The sequence below is a fragment of the Phocoena sinus genome, chromosome 11, assembly GCF_008692025.1.
Source record: "Phocoena sinus isolate mPhoSin1 chromosome 11, mPhoSin1.pri, whole genome shotgun sequence".
NCBI classification, from domain to species: domain Eukaryota; kingdom Metazoa; phylum Chordata; class Mammalia; order Artiodactyla; family Phocoenidae; genus Phocoena; species Phocoena sinus.
In genome coordinates this window covers 66293027-66308721 of record NC_045773.1, presented here as the reverse complement: position 1 = coordinate 66308721, position 15695 = coordinate 66293027, and the positions used below count along the sequence as shown (strand labels likewise).

The following is a 15695-nucleotide window of genomic DNA, read 5'->3' as shown; positions in this document are numbered from 1 at the left end:
TGTCAAGATAGGGAAGCAACCTAATTGTCCATCAACAGATGAATGGATGAAGAAGATGCTGTTTATGTACATATATACATACACACAGAATGGAATACTACTCAGGCATAAACAGGTGTGAAATTTTGCCATTTGCAGCAACGTGGATGGACTTGGAAGGCATTATACTAAATGAAATAAGTCAGAGAAAGAAAAATACTGTATGATATCATTTATATGTGGAATCTAAAAACTACCACAAACCAGTGAATATAACAAAAAAAGAGGACTTCCCTGGCACAGTGGTTAAGAATCCACCTGCCAATGCAGGGGACCCAGGTTCGATCCCTTGTCCGAGAAGATCCCACATGCCACAGAGCAACTAAGCCTGTGCACCACAACTACTGAGCCCACGTGCCACAACTACTGAAGCCCATGCGCCTAGAGCCCGTGCTCCACAACAAGGAGAAGCCACCGCAATGAGAAGCCCGCGCAGCACAACAAAGAGTAGCCCCCACTCGCCACAACTAGAGAAAGCCCGCGCGCCACAACGAAGACCCAATGCAGCCCAAAATAAATAAAATTACCAAAAAAAAAAAAAAAGCAGACTCACAGATATAGAGAACAAACCAGTGGTTACCAGTAAGGGGGGGCAGTTTGGGGAGGGGAGTGGGAGGTATGAACTATTGGGTGTAAGATAGGCTACAAGGATATATCGTACAACATGGGGAATATAGCCAATATTTTGTAATAACTGTAAATGGATTTTAAGCTTTCAAAATTGTATCAAAAATTAACAAAAAAAGAAAAAAACAGTGATTGTCAGGTGCTTCCACAGTAGTAAGTAAACTAAAATTAGAACTGTCAGAAATGGAGTTTCAAGTGTTTTGATGTTATGGGGGAAAAGTCATAGAACCTTGATAAATAAGCAGAGTTTTAATGATATGAGACAATTGATGGTAAAGAAACATTTTATTATGGGTATATGGCTAATATATGATGAGCAGTTTGAAATAATAGGTATTAGGCTAGTAAATTTGAGGACTAATAAAAGAGATTATGTTGTAATACAAAATTTTATTTTGTTCGTATATGCCTTGTCTTGTTGCCTTTAAAATCTCTAGTATTTCTCCCACTTATATGCAACTTTTGTGCTGTTCCATTTGTAGTAGAACACTGGGTTATATTTGAACAAAGGATTTACTGCAGGGGAAATGAGACCAAAGCCTAAAGGCAGAAGAAAAAAATCATTTGCAAATTGTTTTCTGTATAAAGGTAGAATATGAGAACATTGGGCTATTTCATAGAAACACTACAGTAAGTTCTACATATTGGTTTCAACACAGTTAAATTCCTTGAGTCTAGTGCCCATTGTACAGTGTTGCAGAATGCTTACTAAAGCTACTTATAGATGGTAAACTGAATCCCTTCAGTTGTGCAAGTTCATATTCTCTTTTTAATGTGTTTTGCCTTCAGTAGTGGCCTCTGTGGTAAGCTTCTCCAGGAAGAGCAATTCTCCTGTTCTCTTATGTGATCCTAGGTACACATAAGAGAGATAGGTGTTGATAATTGCCTAGTTGTTCATAGAAAATTAATGGTTTGGATAATTTGAGCAGTTTGAAATCAAAACTGAGGCAGCTGGCATTTCTTTTTACAATATTCTGTGTTGTTTCTGTTCTTTATGAATACTATTTTGGTGGATTAATTAAAGCCATAAAAGCCTAATTTAATAGGCAATAATTGTATGCTCTCCCCCTAAATCAAATAAGAACTATCCTGCATTTTACCCTCTGAGAACCAGCATTTTCTGCTACTTCTCTTCCATATTCTTACCCAGGTTTTCCTAACTGTTTGCTTTTAGTCTGATCTGATACTGAGTTGCAATGTGTGATTATTACTAGTGAGCAAGTGTCAGTTTTATTTGGGCCCCAGAAATGGTTAAGTCTAGACTTATCTAATGATATCCACTGACTAGATATCAGTCAAACAAAAGTAATTTGTTGAGATTTTTAAAATTTTGTGTAATCATTTTTAGGGTATTTCTTGAGAATTCAATTTTGATCATGGAGATGCCCACTGTTTATTTCTATACCATTTTTCCTGATTATTTTAAGTGTGTCATCAGCAGAAATTAGAAATATTGTCTACTCAACTTGCTTGTAGAGTGGACTAGCCTTTTCCTCCCATCCCTGCTGCCTCTGAATCAAGCTGTGCTTGAAGGCGAGTCTAAATTAGGTGTAGTGAAGGGGGCTAATTAAAAGAGGTAGTTATGAATGTGTGTGTACATTGTGACATGTTCCGACCTTTTTTCTTTCTTTCTTTCTTTTTTTTAATTTAGCAACATACATCTTAAAAAGTTGCTGTGTACAAAGCATTATTCTTAGTGGAGAAGGAGGATTCAGATGTGGTCCCTGCCTTCAAAAGAACTTACCATCTCACATGGGAAATGGTCTCACATGATAATAAATGGAGCTCACTCGCGGAAGCCTTGCTGGGTGGGGTTGGGTGTGGCCTCTGTGTGTGAAAGTGCCTCTCCCTCCCAGGGTTCTGGTTTGGAACACTGGACTTGAGCTGAAGAGCCCTCATCAAAGGCTGGAGTGTTAGCTAGCGGGGCCCTGCGACCAGAGAGACATGTGGTGGAGGGGCCTGCCTTTCTTAATCATTGTGGGCATTTTTAAAAACACGCGTAGAAAGACTAATACAATGAGCCCCCCATATAGTCATCCCTCAGATTCAGTAATTATCAAGACTTTGCTAAATTTGTTTCATTTATTCCATTTTATTCTTTCTTGCTATTGTGTTTTAAAGCAAATTTCAAACATCTGTCATTTCAATCCTACGTACTTCAGTATGCATCTCCAAAAATATGGCCATTTTCTTGTCATCACAATGCCAACGTGAGTCTAACCAAGTTAGTAATTCCTTGGTATTGTCTTACAGAGGATGTCACTTGTAAGCCTTTTGTAAGACGTCACTGTGTTTGCCATTTTTGCGTCTTCAAGATCTTTGTTGCTTGGTCCCAATAAATCATTACCATGGATAATTTTGCATGATAGAGGCTTTTTCTGTGTACTTTCTCTAATGAAAGAATCTGAGGGGAATTCCCTAACAGTCCAGTGGTTAGGACTCGGAGCTCTCACTGTCTGAGGCCCTGGGTTCAATCCCTGGTCAGGGGACTAAGATCTCACATCTCGTAAGTCACGTGGCGCGGCCAAAAAGAAGAAAAGAATCTGATTGTGTTCAAGGTGTTGATTCTGTTAACTTTACTCAGGCAGGTTATCTACTGAGACCAGTTTAATTACACTTGCAACAGAGCTGTAGAATACTGTCCAGTTTAGTTTTAAAATTTGGGCTGTCTCTGTGACACACATTGTGTGATAGCACATTGGACTGCTGTCACAGTCTGGTGTCATTCAAAGAATATATAGTCAGAAAGTATGATGGTGTTTGATACTCAAGGCACAAAAGGAGCTGACCATGGTTGAGTTCTTACAGTTCTTGCCATGCATTGACTCTTCTTATTCTTCCCTACTTCAACTATTTAACCATGGAAATGGAATAATTTTCCCTCCTGAAATTGCCAATAGTACAGCCTTCTCCCTCCAATACATATGCACACATAGATGCATATCCCAAAATATTCTGGGAACTAGAAGAAAAGTGAGCAGACTGGGAGCCATGCAGATGCTTTCTTCTTCCCGTCACGGTCAGAGTAGATCTTTTCACTTCCTGGGAGTTTGGACACAAATTCTTGTTTATCATCTCAGCCTGTGGATTTGTACTGTAATATGATTTCTAACAGTAGTTAAATATAATTAAATAAAAATATTCATTTTAACTAAATACTATTATAGCAATAAATACTCATTGACTAAAATAAAACTCATTATCTTCCCATGTTCCTCTCTCTGTGCTTCCTGTCTTGGTTAGTGGCATCATTATCCTCCCACACAAGAAATTCTAAGACTGTTCCCTTGACTCCTTCTCCCAGTTTGTTATCTTTGCAGTAGCTCTGTTCACTTCATTCTAGGTTTCCAGCCCTAGTTCCAGGTATTTATTGTCCGTCGGACTCACGATAGCTTCCAGTTTGCCTCCGTCTTTGTCAGTTGCTTTCCCTGCCAGTCCATCAGCTCATTACTTCGGGCTGCCACTCTGAAATAGAAACCTCATCACACCACTCCTTTGTGCACAAGCCTCTGATAGCTCTGAGGTCTACAGACTAAGAGCCAACCTTCTTAGTGTGGCATTGCAAGTTGTGTGTGCCTCAGCTGCGCTAGACCACAGGCTGTTGCTTCGTGTACCTTGTGCTTCTTCCCTGCTCTGCTCAGCTTGCCTGTTGTCTGGAATGCTGATAAGTGATAGAGGAGATTCCAGCCCATGTGCTTTCATTTATTATGCCAAAGAATAAAAGTTGTGTGGAATTGGTTGTAAGGAAGTTTTACTTGTTTCTTTTAGTTTTATCAAATCAGTATGAGAATATAGATCAAAAACATTCTTGGATGCAGTTTCCGTGCCATGCGGCTTTGGGTCTTAAGATTTAACAGCAGTGCCAGTAACCTTTTTTGAACATTCCCCCCCCCTTGAATCTCCAAATTCTGTGTTTACCTTTGTTGTTATTACTCTTTGTTTGTGGCAGGGAGGAGGAGGAAGATGTGAAAGTAAAGGAAGTAGATTTCAGTCAGGGACAAGGAGAGAAACACCCTGATAGAAGAGGTTATCAAACACCAGCTGTTTGTGGTTTGTTAAGGAGGAAATGTTACCCAAAAAAAAAGAGAACTTTTCATTTTGAAATAATATTCTTTGTTGCATTAACATACAATTTTTGTCAAAATGTAGAACTTACAAAGGGTGAGAATCTTTTTATTTGTCTTAATAATTGTAATTTGTTGTTTTAATGAAGCATTTTGAGATTTACCTGTTTTTATCAGTAAAAAAAATTGTTTGCATATAGATAACGGAAAGTTATCATTCAAATGTTATTTCATATGTCTATTTATTTTTAGACAAAAGAAGTTAGAAAAAGTGATGGAAGAAGAAGGCCTAAAAGATGAAGAGGTAATTAATATTGAAAAAAATTTTCCTTGAAACCCAGCATGGCAAATAATATCTTATCCAGCAAGTTGTTAGCCTTGGTGCACAGGGGAGTGGTTTTGACTCAATAACAGGAAATTATGAGGGCTGGTGTGCTTCTGGATTTAGGTACTCATGCAGAGGGAGAAGTTAATTATTAAGTACCAGGAGAGGATGACTTCTCTAGGCTCTGTTGTAATAAATTAATTAGCTTTAGAACTCCAAGAAAAGAGATGAAATAAAATTAAAAAAAAAGCAAATTATAGCATTTTTAATTCACTGAAAAGGCTCCATAGAAGTGGGGCAAATTTCTAAAATCTTTGTCAAGGCAAAATCTCTCTCAAATCAGCCCTTCCCTCCAATGCCCACAGATGTGGCAGAAAATATAGTTAACTCGAAACCATGTAAGGAACTGAAATGACAGTGGAAAATGCTTTCAAAAAGAGGAATGAATCATAGAACCCAGGAAAATGGTGAAAAATACCCAAGACTTGTAGGAACAGTAGAAAGTTAATGCATAAAATGAACCACAATGTGTAAAGAAAATCCAGAGGGAAATTTAAAAACCACACTTTTATATAAGGAGGGTTAAAGGAAAATGTTGGTTGTTTATCCTTCCTTCATTAGAAGCTTTAGAAAAGTCAATTGTTGACGTAGGTTAGTCAGCCCTCAGAGGAGGCACCGTCTGTTCAGTATGGCTTGGTTATTGTATCTGAAGGCCTGGGAAGGGAGGAGTGATCTCGTAAGGGTCATTCTGTGGTGCTTTCATGTGTGAACAGATGATGCTTAGTCTGGTGTGGCCCTGCTTTGCAGGTGGGTTAAACCACAAATACGACTTTGTTGCAGAGTTTCAGAGTTCCAACTCCTCCCCTTCCCACCTCTCTCCCTCTTTATTTAAACATTAGAAACGACTCAGGAGATCAGCACATGCTCGGAAGGAAACAGAGTTTCTTCGTTTGAAGAGAACAAGACTTGGATTGGAAGATTTTGAGTCCTTAAAAGTAATAGGCAGAGGAGCATTTGGTGAGGTAAAAAAACCACAGCGACTTGTCAAATACAGGAATACCACAGAACTTCAAAGCTTCTAACACCATGAGCTCATGATTCTTGATATAACGGATGTATGGAGTGCGTGGGTCAAGCATGCCAGCCCCACATCTTAAGTGTTCTGTCTTCTCTTTCTTCCCCTCTGGTTGTTCTCTGCTCTTCCAGAGATGATGTTGATGCTTTAAGTATTGATCTAAAGGGAGAGTTGAAAGGTAGAAAGAAATCAATATTTATTATTTACTGAGTGCTTTTCTCCTATAATCATGACAGTAACTCATTTTATACACAATGAGATTAAGACTCCGAGGGGATATGTAATGTTCCAGCATCACATAACCATTGAGCAGTGGTACCAGAAGCGGGGCCTAGGTCTTCCTGATCTTGAAAGTCTTGCTTTTCGCATTACACTGCCTCTCCGGGAGCAAACTCACAGCATATCTCCACCCTTTATTTCTTCCCGCCAGATTGGTACAGCTCTGAAAAGATGGCCCTAGGTGACAGAATTTATAGAAATAAGCTATGTAAGTGGTGGTATAGAGTGAAAGCATTTGCAGCTTTGTCCCAGCTGGTCTTGCATGTGCATCCTGCTTGGTCACAAGAGCAGTCTGTTGGGGATGGTTTGAATGAGCCCATGCAAGATCATCTCCATTCATGGAAAATGCCCAAAGTGGATGACCTACTGATGTGTTAGTTTCATTATCATTGTATAAAAGGAGCAGCATAGTATTAAAAACCAGTACCTAGGGGAAATGTGAGTACATATTCAAAGGCACAGGTGAAAGATAAATTGATCCCTCATTGTTCAGAATCCCTGTTGGCCCCTTGAGAGAGGGAAAGGTACAGGACCACCTCTGAAAGAGCTCTCTGTTCAGTGAGGAGGGGACGTGGGACTCGAAGAGAACATAAAGAATGGTGCAGGGAGAAGAAAGCATACATATCTTGGGGGAAGAGGGGGAGGATGTTTAGGAAATTTCCAAGAAATTTTGTTTGGGTTTGCAGACCATTTATTTTCTTTTCATCATGAATTATCTGTTCTCGCTAAAAAAAAATTCAAAATAGAAAAGAGAAAGGAGAACTGCAGAAAACCCTACTTCCCTGATTATGCTATTAATGCTGTTATTTCCCTAATTATGCTATTATCCTATTAATAATGCTTTCAGGCATTCTTTTTTCTATACCTGAGCTTTTGCTATTGTTTTAAACATTGTTGTAATCATTTCCTTAGGTTTTCTGAGCTGACTGCTTGACATGTGCCATGGGTTTAATGAGTCCTTAAGTTCCAGAGTGAGGGTTTGTTTTTTTCTTTTTGGCCATGCCACGTGGCTTTCGGGATCTTAGTTCCCCGACCAGGGTTTGAACCCGGGCCCTTTGCAAGTGAAATCCCTTTGCAATGAAAGCCCCGAGTCTTAACCACTGGATCGCCAGGGAATTCCCACGGTGAGGGTTTAAAATTAGATTGATTTGTTCAGCTAGGGAGCCAGAGCTGTTCAGGTGTGGAGATATTTGAGTATGTTTCCAGCACTGACTTCACTGTGTGTAATATATCCATTTTGGAACATGGAAAAGCATTTTCTTCTGCTTTGTTATTGCTAGTTGCTTATATAAAAATTACAGTACTTTTCCAGTTTAAATATTACTTCCTATAACACATGAAAGCATTAGCTTGGCATTGTGAACTTTTGGCATTTCTTTATAACTTTTAGGTGCGGCTTGTTCAGAAGAAAGATACAGGGCATGTGTATGCAATGAAAATACTCCGTAAAGCAGATATGCTTGAAAAAGAACAGGTAAGAGCACAATTGAAGCAGTGATTTTAGTTAGCTTGTGAATTTTTGTCTCCTAGAACTGTTCTTTTTGCTTAATTGAAGTGTATATTCCTATTTTAGTTTTCTTTAGCCCTGTCATGTATGTATATACATGTAATATTACTTTTCTTTCTCCCCAAAAGAAGGAGTTACATGTATTTTAAAAGTACAAATAATGCCTCTACATTATGTGCAGACTTTTTAAAGTTGAAAACCTACTAGAGAAATATCTGATATTTGTGTCTCCCAGTTGATCACAAGCTGTCCTTGTCATCAGGAGCCTTTTTTTGAGGTCTTTCTTACTGTGGTAGCATGTTCCTTACTGAATGCTGAGAGATAGAAGTTGTATATACACCTTGGAACTGAGGCTTAGCAATTAGAATTTAGAATTTGCGATCTAAAATGTGTCTTACATTGCTTCATTCTGTACATGCAAACCAAAGTTGGGTCTTCTCAGTGGCTCATCACTACCTAAGACCAGTCTTCTTTTGGAATGCATTTGAAAAAATATAATGCAAAAGGCAGAGCAATGCAGATTCTCCTTTAATGATTAGGATACTTTCTAAAACCTCAAACCGACTTTGCAAATAGATTTATAAGATGCATTAAGTACTTCATGTAGAATAACTAAGATTTTAACTATTGGACAACACATTAAAAATGAAAATGCAGACTTTCCATAAATCTAATTTAATTTAGCAGGTTGCTTAAGAACAGATTGTAATGGGTGACACCTGCAAATATCCTGTAGAATACCAATTGCTACAGGAGGGCAGAGACACCCCATGGAAATGAGACCTCTGGATACAGAGCCTAAGAGCCGGGATGGAGACCAGCCCCACACCCAGTCCTTCCTGCTGCTCTAGAGGAGGTGTAATCACCAAGGATTCTCTGCCCTTCATTTAAGCGCCAGCTCAAAATTTGGGATTTTAATTTTCTCTTTAATTTTCCGATATTACCCAGAAGCTTTAGACTCCCAGGAATTTTGGTCGAGAGTATCAAATACCCTGGCAGTATATCTTCAGACAGTATAGTTTATGCTAACACCAACCTTATTCAAAATGCACACTAGCCCTATTAATTTATATCTAAAAATTAGTGTGTGATATGGGTGTAGGCACTGAAAGAGTTTTAGTTAATCTTGAAAAGGAAAATGTAAGGCTGTATTGATTAGTCAGTATATTTTGTATTTCACAAGTAAATTCTATTTTTACAAGATCTGTTTCCTATAGTTTTAAGCAAGACTCAAAATCTTCCTTTATCAAGTGATTACTGTTCAGAATAAAATCGTAAAGAGAAGTACACATCACGAGTTTGACTTATTAATCCTTCATAGCATGTGCCAGAGGTAACAGAAGTGGTAACAGGATGATCCAAACATATTGTGTAAAAACATTTGCTCAAGTACTGTACCTTCTTCAAAATCAGTTTCTAAAAATTTTCTACATGAAAATAAAGGACATGTCTGTTCTGTTAAAAATTTTAATGTTTAAAATTAAGATTTTTAAATGATGCATTAACTTAAATTAGTAGCTCACCTTGCTGATGGACTCAGCTCTTTAAGTTTGATCTCAGTGTGGTCCAATTAAAGTTTCTGGCCACAGACTCTACCTGGGTCAGCCGTCTTGAGGAAGCATGCAGCAGCTTTGTGGGGCAAATCCATCACTTCTGGGTGGGGCTGACAAAGTATAGATTCAGAGCCTAACTTTTTGTAGGTATAGGTGGCTTATCCAGAGGAAAACTTTTTGCTTGCTCTTACAAAACTGAGCAGGAATTACAGCTACCCACTGAGAGTTCAGGTTGTTGTTCTGTCCCACAAGATGGAAATTTCTGCTACCTGGAAAATAAATTTTAAAGGATAAGAGACCAGCATGTAGCTAGTCTCTTCATGTTTCTCTTCCAGTGCAAAATGAAAACCTCCAGTTGTGATGCCAGTATAGTGTTAGGATGGAACCAAAGACTGACTTTCATCTCTGCTTTCCTAGTGCCCAGGGTAGCAGCTAGCATGTGATTCCCCCACCCCATTCAATATTTATGGAACAGGGGAAAGGGAACCTCTGGTGTGAGTTGCACCTCTGGCTCTTCCCACCCCTACCCTAAAATCACCTGACTCCACCCCTAGACCTTGAGGTTCTTAGCTGCTGTCTCAGCCCCAGAAGAGAAGGGCAGGGTGTGGTCACAGTACCTGTAGCTTTCCCTGTGACAAACTGAGAATGTTGCAGTCACCATCCTGCCCTCTAAGGCGAGTGACAAGCGGCAGTGGTAGTGTCTGTTCTTTTCCATACATCCCTACAGTAGGTAGAGGCCTTAACAGGAGACAAGGGAAGCAGAGGTGGGTGAATGCTGCCGTGTATGGTCTTCGTGTAGTAATTGACTGGGTCATAGCCAGGTCTGCATTTTAGCAATGCATTTTTGGCATGAGCATTTCTTCAAAGCATTACTTGGCTTCTTCATGATTTTATAGCACTGTTCCTTATCACCCTTATCCTCTTCCATTTTTCCCACCCTCATACCATAAATAGAGATGTAAAAACGTAAATTTTCTAAGACAGCGGTCCCCACCCTTTTTGGCACCAGGGACCGGTTTCATGGCAGACAATCTTTCCACGGACTGGCAGGGGGAGGTGGGATGTTTCAGGTGGTGATGCAAGCGATGGGGAGTGATGGGGAGCAGCAGATGAAGCTTCACTTGCTCGCCTACTGCTGTGCGGCCCGGTTCCTAACAGGCTGCAGATGGGTACTGGGGACCCCTGTTTTAAGACATTGAATTTATTTAAAAATTTCCTAAAGAACAATTTTGGTAGAAACTGAAAACTCAAATACTTTTAGGCCTGTGGGAGTTAGCATGGAAGAATGAGGCAGGTTAGGTGTAAGACAGGAGAGAGGGCTGGGATCTGTGTCTTTGGTAAAGACACCCCAGTAAAACAAACAAGCATACAGCACATTGTCTCAAAACAAAAACCATGGGCTGAGTTTGCCAATAGAAGTGCCGGTTTGTGAACTTGGTATATCTTTACCTCTGAACATATTCTAGGAGGTCCAGCCCTGGAACATATGTTAAGGTCAAAACCTCTATTCAAGGATTGGACTGGGTCTTAATAAATTTAGACCTGATTCAACCCAGTTTTTTTTTTTTTTTTTTTTTTGCGGTACACGGGCCTCTCACTGTTGTGGCCTCTCCCGTTGTGGAGCACAGGCTCCAGACACGCACGCTCAGCGGCCATGGCTCACGGGCCCAGCCGCTCCGTGGCATGTGGGATCCTCCCGGACCGGGGCGCGAACCCGTGTCCCCTGCATCGGCAGGCGGACTCTCAACCACTGCGCCACCAGGGAAGCCCCAACCCAGTTTTGCATCTTGTGACGCTTACATAAGAGGAGAGGGGGTGGGACTTGATAATATGCAGCAGTGTTTTGATTACTATTATATGCTTAAAGTAGATAAGGTAAACTTGATAATAATAAATTAATTCTCCCAAACGTTTGGCAACTTGGTCTTCCTAGCTAGATATTTCAGTAAAAATAGAAAACGGCAAGGTCATAAATTTGAATCTACAACTTTTCTTAGGTGTTCTTATATTTAAGTTCAGTAAGAACTGATCGAGCACATCCTGTGTGCACAGCAGTGAACTGAATGTTGTGGCATCAGAGTATTCTGGAATTGTCAACAGGGCATTGTCTTTGCAGATGTCATTGAAGACCTGAGGGAGGATGTGTTTAGAGAGTCTCATCTTGGGGACTTGTTTCTATCAAAAAGGATTATTAGGACAAAAAGATATGCAAAAGGATGGTAATTTTAACTAATCAAAGGTTCCATTTATAGCACTGTTAAAGTTTCCCTTTGCATTCAAGCCATTGATTTTGCCATTTTTTAAGCCTTTCATCACTCAAGTTTTCATCACTGAATACCTTCAAGTCAAATGTTGTCAATTTTGAGTTAGTAGGTTTGCCTAAGCATAAAATTAGATCTTTTATATCATCACAGTTTAATACTCAAAACAGTATTTAAATTGTTTAAACAAATATACAGTCTAATAAAGCAGAGCAAGGCTTGTCATTAATCAAATGCGTGTACCTCCAGGTTGGCCACATTCGTGCGGAGCGTGACATTCTAGTGGAGGCAGACAGTTTGTGGGTTGTGAAAATGTTCTATAGTTTTCAGGATAAGCTAAACCTCTACCTAATCATGGAGTTCCTGCCTGGAGGTAATTACTTGACGATGAAAGGTCATTTTTCCTTTTTGTTTTGTGGTTTCTCTATCACATCAATTAACCCTCTTTTCTACTTTTAATCATGCTCACAAAGTTGCTTTCTGTATCTTTTTAGGTCTGTAAGGAGGTCAGTAACCTGTCTGTGCTGGGGTGCCTTTCTACAGCTTTAGGGCCATAAAAGTAACCTTCTCCTTCATTCTCATAATTTCAGATGGATATTTCTTTCTTTTCTTTTTCTTTCTAAATATAGGAATAAACTAGGGGCTTTGCCTGCCCTCCTGTCAGTGGAATCATGTATAATTAGTTACCCCAGTGACAGAATTGAAGCTATTACATTCTTTGCTTCAACTTTTTTTATACAACTTATGAGAAGTGAATTTCTCGTTACCTGTATTAGTAGCCACAATCAGTTTCTCATTTCTGAGATTTCAAGTTTTATGTAACTCGGCATGTGCATCTTCTGAGACAGCTCCAAAGTACACCCAGAACAGAGCATGCATCTGTTCTGGGGAACACAGTCTGTTTCCCAGTGAGCAGACAAACTGTGAGCACACTGGTAGGAAAGAAAGAAAACTTTCTTTTTTGCTTCTATAGCAAAACTAATATAATTGTGGTGTAATATTTGATCTTGTGACAACCTTTAGTTTAGATTTAGGGTCATCAATAACTTTTTATTAACAACTGATGAAGGCTAGAAAAGAATCTATCTGATAGAAGGAGGAGAAACTTTTTAACATTTAGATGCCAGTCGATAAACGGGAGTAAGAACCAGTTCAGTAACCAGCCAGCCCCTTGACATGTGTCTCCTCAAACCTTACCTGCACCATCTTCTATAGACTCTTGTCTCCTGGACCCTGCCCTTTGCACCTGGTGGAGCTGGCCTGCAGAGCCATAGACTGCCTGGCCTGAGCGCTCTGATCATCTGGGCAAGGCCCACACAGGTGGGGCCACAGCGCTAAGGCCTCACAGATAACTTAGAGCTAGCCTGAGTCTCTGATGTGCCTCCAGATTGAATGCCTGGCTGCCAGGAGTGATAAGGCAATCATGTTTTTCAAGTTTTGGGGCAAAAAGGAGCATTTTAATAAATGGCTTAATTTTTGCCCAAGGGTAAAATATCCGCTTTTCTCCAAGAATACAAAAATTCCCTCAAAGTTATAAATTAAATTTAAAAAGCAGCACGGCGCTCTATTAAAATCAGAGGTTTCTATCTCTTTTCCCTGTTTTCTAATATAAATGTCTTCCTATGCGATCTAAACTGAATATTTCCTGTTTCTTTTAGCTTTAAACTGCTTATTCATATTTCCTTTGCTTTCCTTTTGTCTGACTGTTGAGTTAGGATCAGAATCTTTTTTTCACCATTTTATGTTGATGGTATTAAGCAGAAATAATTAAATTTTGACTTTGCAGAAAACTAAGTTTACCTTTTAACTGCTAAAATACTGATGTTGTGTTGTAAAAGTTGCATAAAGCATTTTGGTGTATATTTAAGTACCTACAATAAAGCACTGGAGAAAAAACCCAACTGATATAGGGACGTGTTCACCGTGCACTTTTGGGAGGCAGCTATTACACATCCTAGTCTGTAGCATTTTCAGTTCATATTTAGCTTTTGTTGAGTAACACTTTGCTACATAAATCCCACCTTTTTTTTTATGTTCTAGTGTTTTGTGAATAAACATTGGAGAGCTTGTTCTCAACCTCCCAGCATTTTTACATTTTTGTTGTTTGGCATTTCAGCCTCTCTCTGATAATGGCAGTACAGCCTATGTGGAAATGCCATTTGGTTCTAGGTAGAGAGAATTTGCAGATATTTGTGCAAAGTATAAAGTAAAGTAGCTTTTCCCCCAGTCCAAAAAATTATCTTAAGCAAATTTATTTATCTGTCTACTTATTTATTTATTTTAGTGTGAGAGGAATTTCCTTTCTCTCTCCAAAGTAAAAGGGAAATCACAGCTCAGGGGTCAGCATCAGTTAGCTTAGGTGAAAGTGTTGTGGAATCCCTGGCTGTGAATTTTACCTTGTAAGTGTTAGAAACTGCTTAGCATTTCTGCTCTTATTGGGCATTTCCGCCCGTAGTGGGTAATCTCTGGGACAGAGCAGAGGCCTGTTTAGCACCGCCTTACATTGGCAGATAAGGGAGACACATTGAAAACTGGCATTTATTCGTGTGTTGTTTTGTGTGTGTGTGTGTGTACTTTGTATCTTGTTTTCCCAGGGGACATGATGACCCTGCTGATGAAGAAAGACACACTGACAGAAGAGGAGACTCAGTTTTATGCAGCAGAGACAGTATTAGCCATAGACTCCATCCACCAACTCGGATTCATCCACAGAGACATCAAACCAGACAACCTTCTCCTGGACAGCAAGGTACTGTGGGGAGTAGCAGCCTGACCAGCGTGTCTTTACCTGTCTGAGCAGCCTCTGCTTTAACACCTGTGTGGCTTGCAGTAATCACAGTAGGGGAGCTGTGAGCTATCCGGTACATTTTTTTCTTTTTCTTACAGGTAAGTTTGCTGTTACTTACTTTCTCTGAAAGGCTTATGAATTCCATAATTTGACTGAACAGTTCCTCATAAAGATAAAGAACATTTTGGAAAATGATGAAGAATAAAATTGATTTAAGTTATTTTGTAATAAAGCCAAAGATAGTCATCTTCTCTTAGCATATAATTAACTATACTAATGCATCACCTATCGAGAACCCTTTTGTTGGGCAACCTCATCTGTTGAGGATCCCGGCCAAGAACCAGGAAGGAAGGCGACAGCAACAATAATCTGCCACAAAGTTCAGGTTCCAAAACCTGTGCCCTCTGCTTAAGGCAGAGTCCTACTCAGTCTCTGTGATGGCGTCTTTGTAGTCATCTTTAGACATGCAAATGAGGTTAGTTGCCTGATTCTTAAACTCACAGCAAATCAGAAGAAAATCCCTGTGCTGCTAAATTGTTGGATGCTCCTTGGCAAGTTCTTCTATAAAGTGAATATATTGATCCAGAGAAGCTCCAAAGTCTCTTCCAGCTCTAAAATTCTAGGTTGTTGTGTTCTGGTACATGGAATTGTTGTCTAGACTGAATTTTTCTTTTAAGTAGGAAAGTAAATTTAACTCCTAGGGTAGTTTTCTTTCTTACTGTCTTTTTTTTTTTTTTTTTTTTTTTTTTTGTGTTATGCGGGCCTCTCACTGCTGTGGCCTCGCCCGTTGCGGAGCACAGGCTCCGGACGCGCAGGCTCAGCGGCCATGGCTCATGGGCCCAGCTGCTCCGCGGCATGTGGGATCTTCCCGGACTGGGACACGAACCCGTGTCCCCTGCATCGGCAGATGGACTCTCAACCACTGCACCACCAGGGAAGCCCTCTCTTACTGTCTTTTGATAACAGTCTTTGAAAAATCTGAAGTTTTGGTCTACTTTCTTTGAAAACCTTAATCTTTCTGTTTAAAGAGGGTAGGAGGTTTGTCAGATAATTTCTTCTAGTTAATAGTTTTTTTCTTTATTTTAAGAATAATGTATATACGTAGTGGAAAGTTTGAACAATACAGAGAGCTATAAAGAAGAAAAATACCTATAATGTTATCGTTCAAAGATCACCA

The 15695-nt window shown here is 39.6% G+C and overlaps 1 protein-coding gene across 3 annotated transcripts in view; it reads left to right on the top strand.

Moving 5' to 3' along the window:
• Positions 1-15695, top strand: part of STK38 (serine/threonine kinase 38) — a 59395-nt gene that overhangs the window by 12541 nt on the left and 31159 nt on the right. For all 3 annotated transcript variants that reach the window (XR_004352281.1, XM_032649700.1, XM_032649701.1), the window contains exons 3-7: positions 4983-5034; positions 5955-6077; positions 7800-7883; positions 11980-12103; positions 14325-14479. Coding sequence is in view for 2 of the 3 variants with exons in the window: in XM_032649700.1 (XP_032505591.1) it covers positions 4983-5034; positions 5955-6077; positions 7800-7883; positions 11980-12103; positions 14325-14479 (538 nt within the window). In the remaining variant the exon portion in view is untranslated. The remainder of the gene's footprint in view (positions 1-4982; positions 5035-5954; positions 6078-7799; positions 7884-11979; positions 12104-14324; positions 14480-15695) is intronic.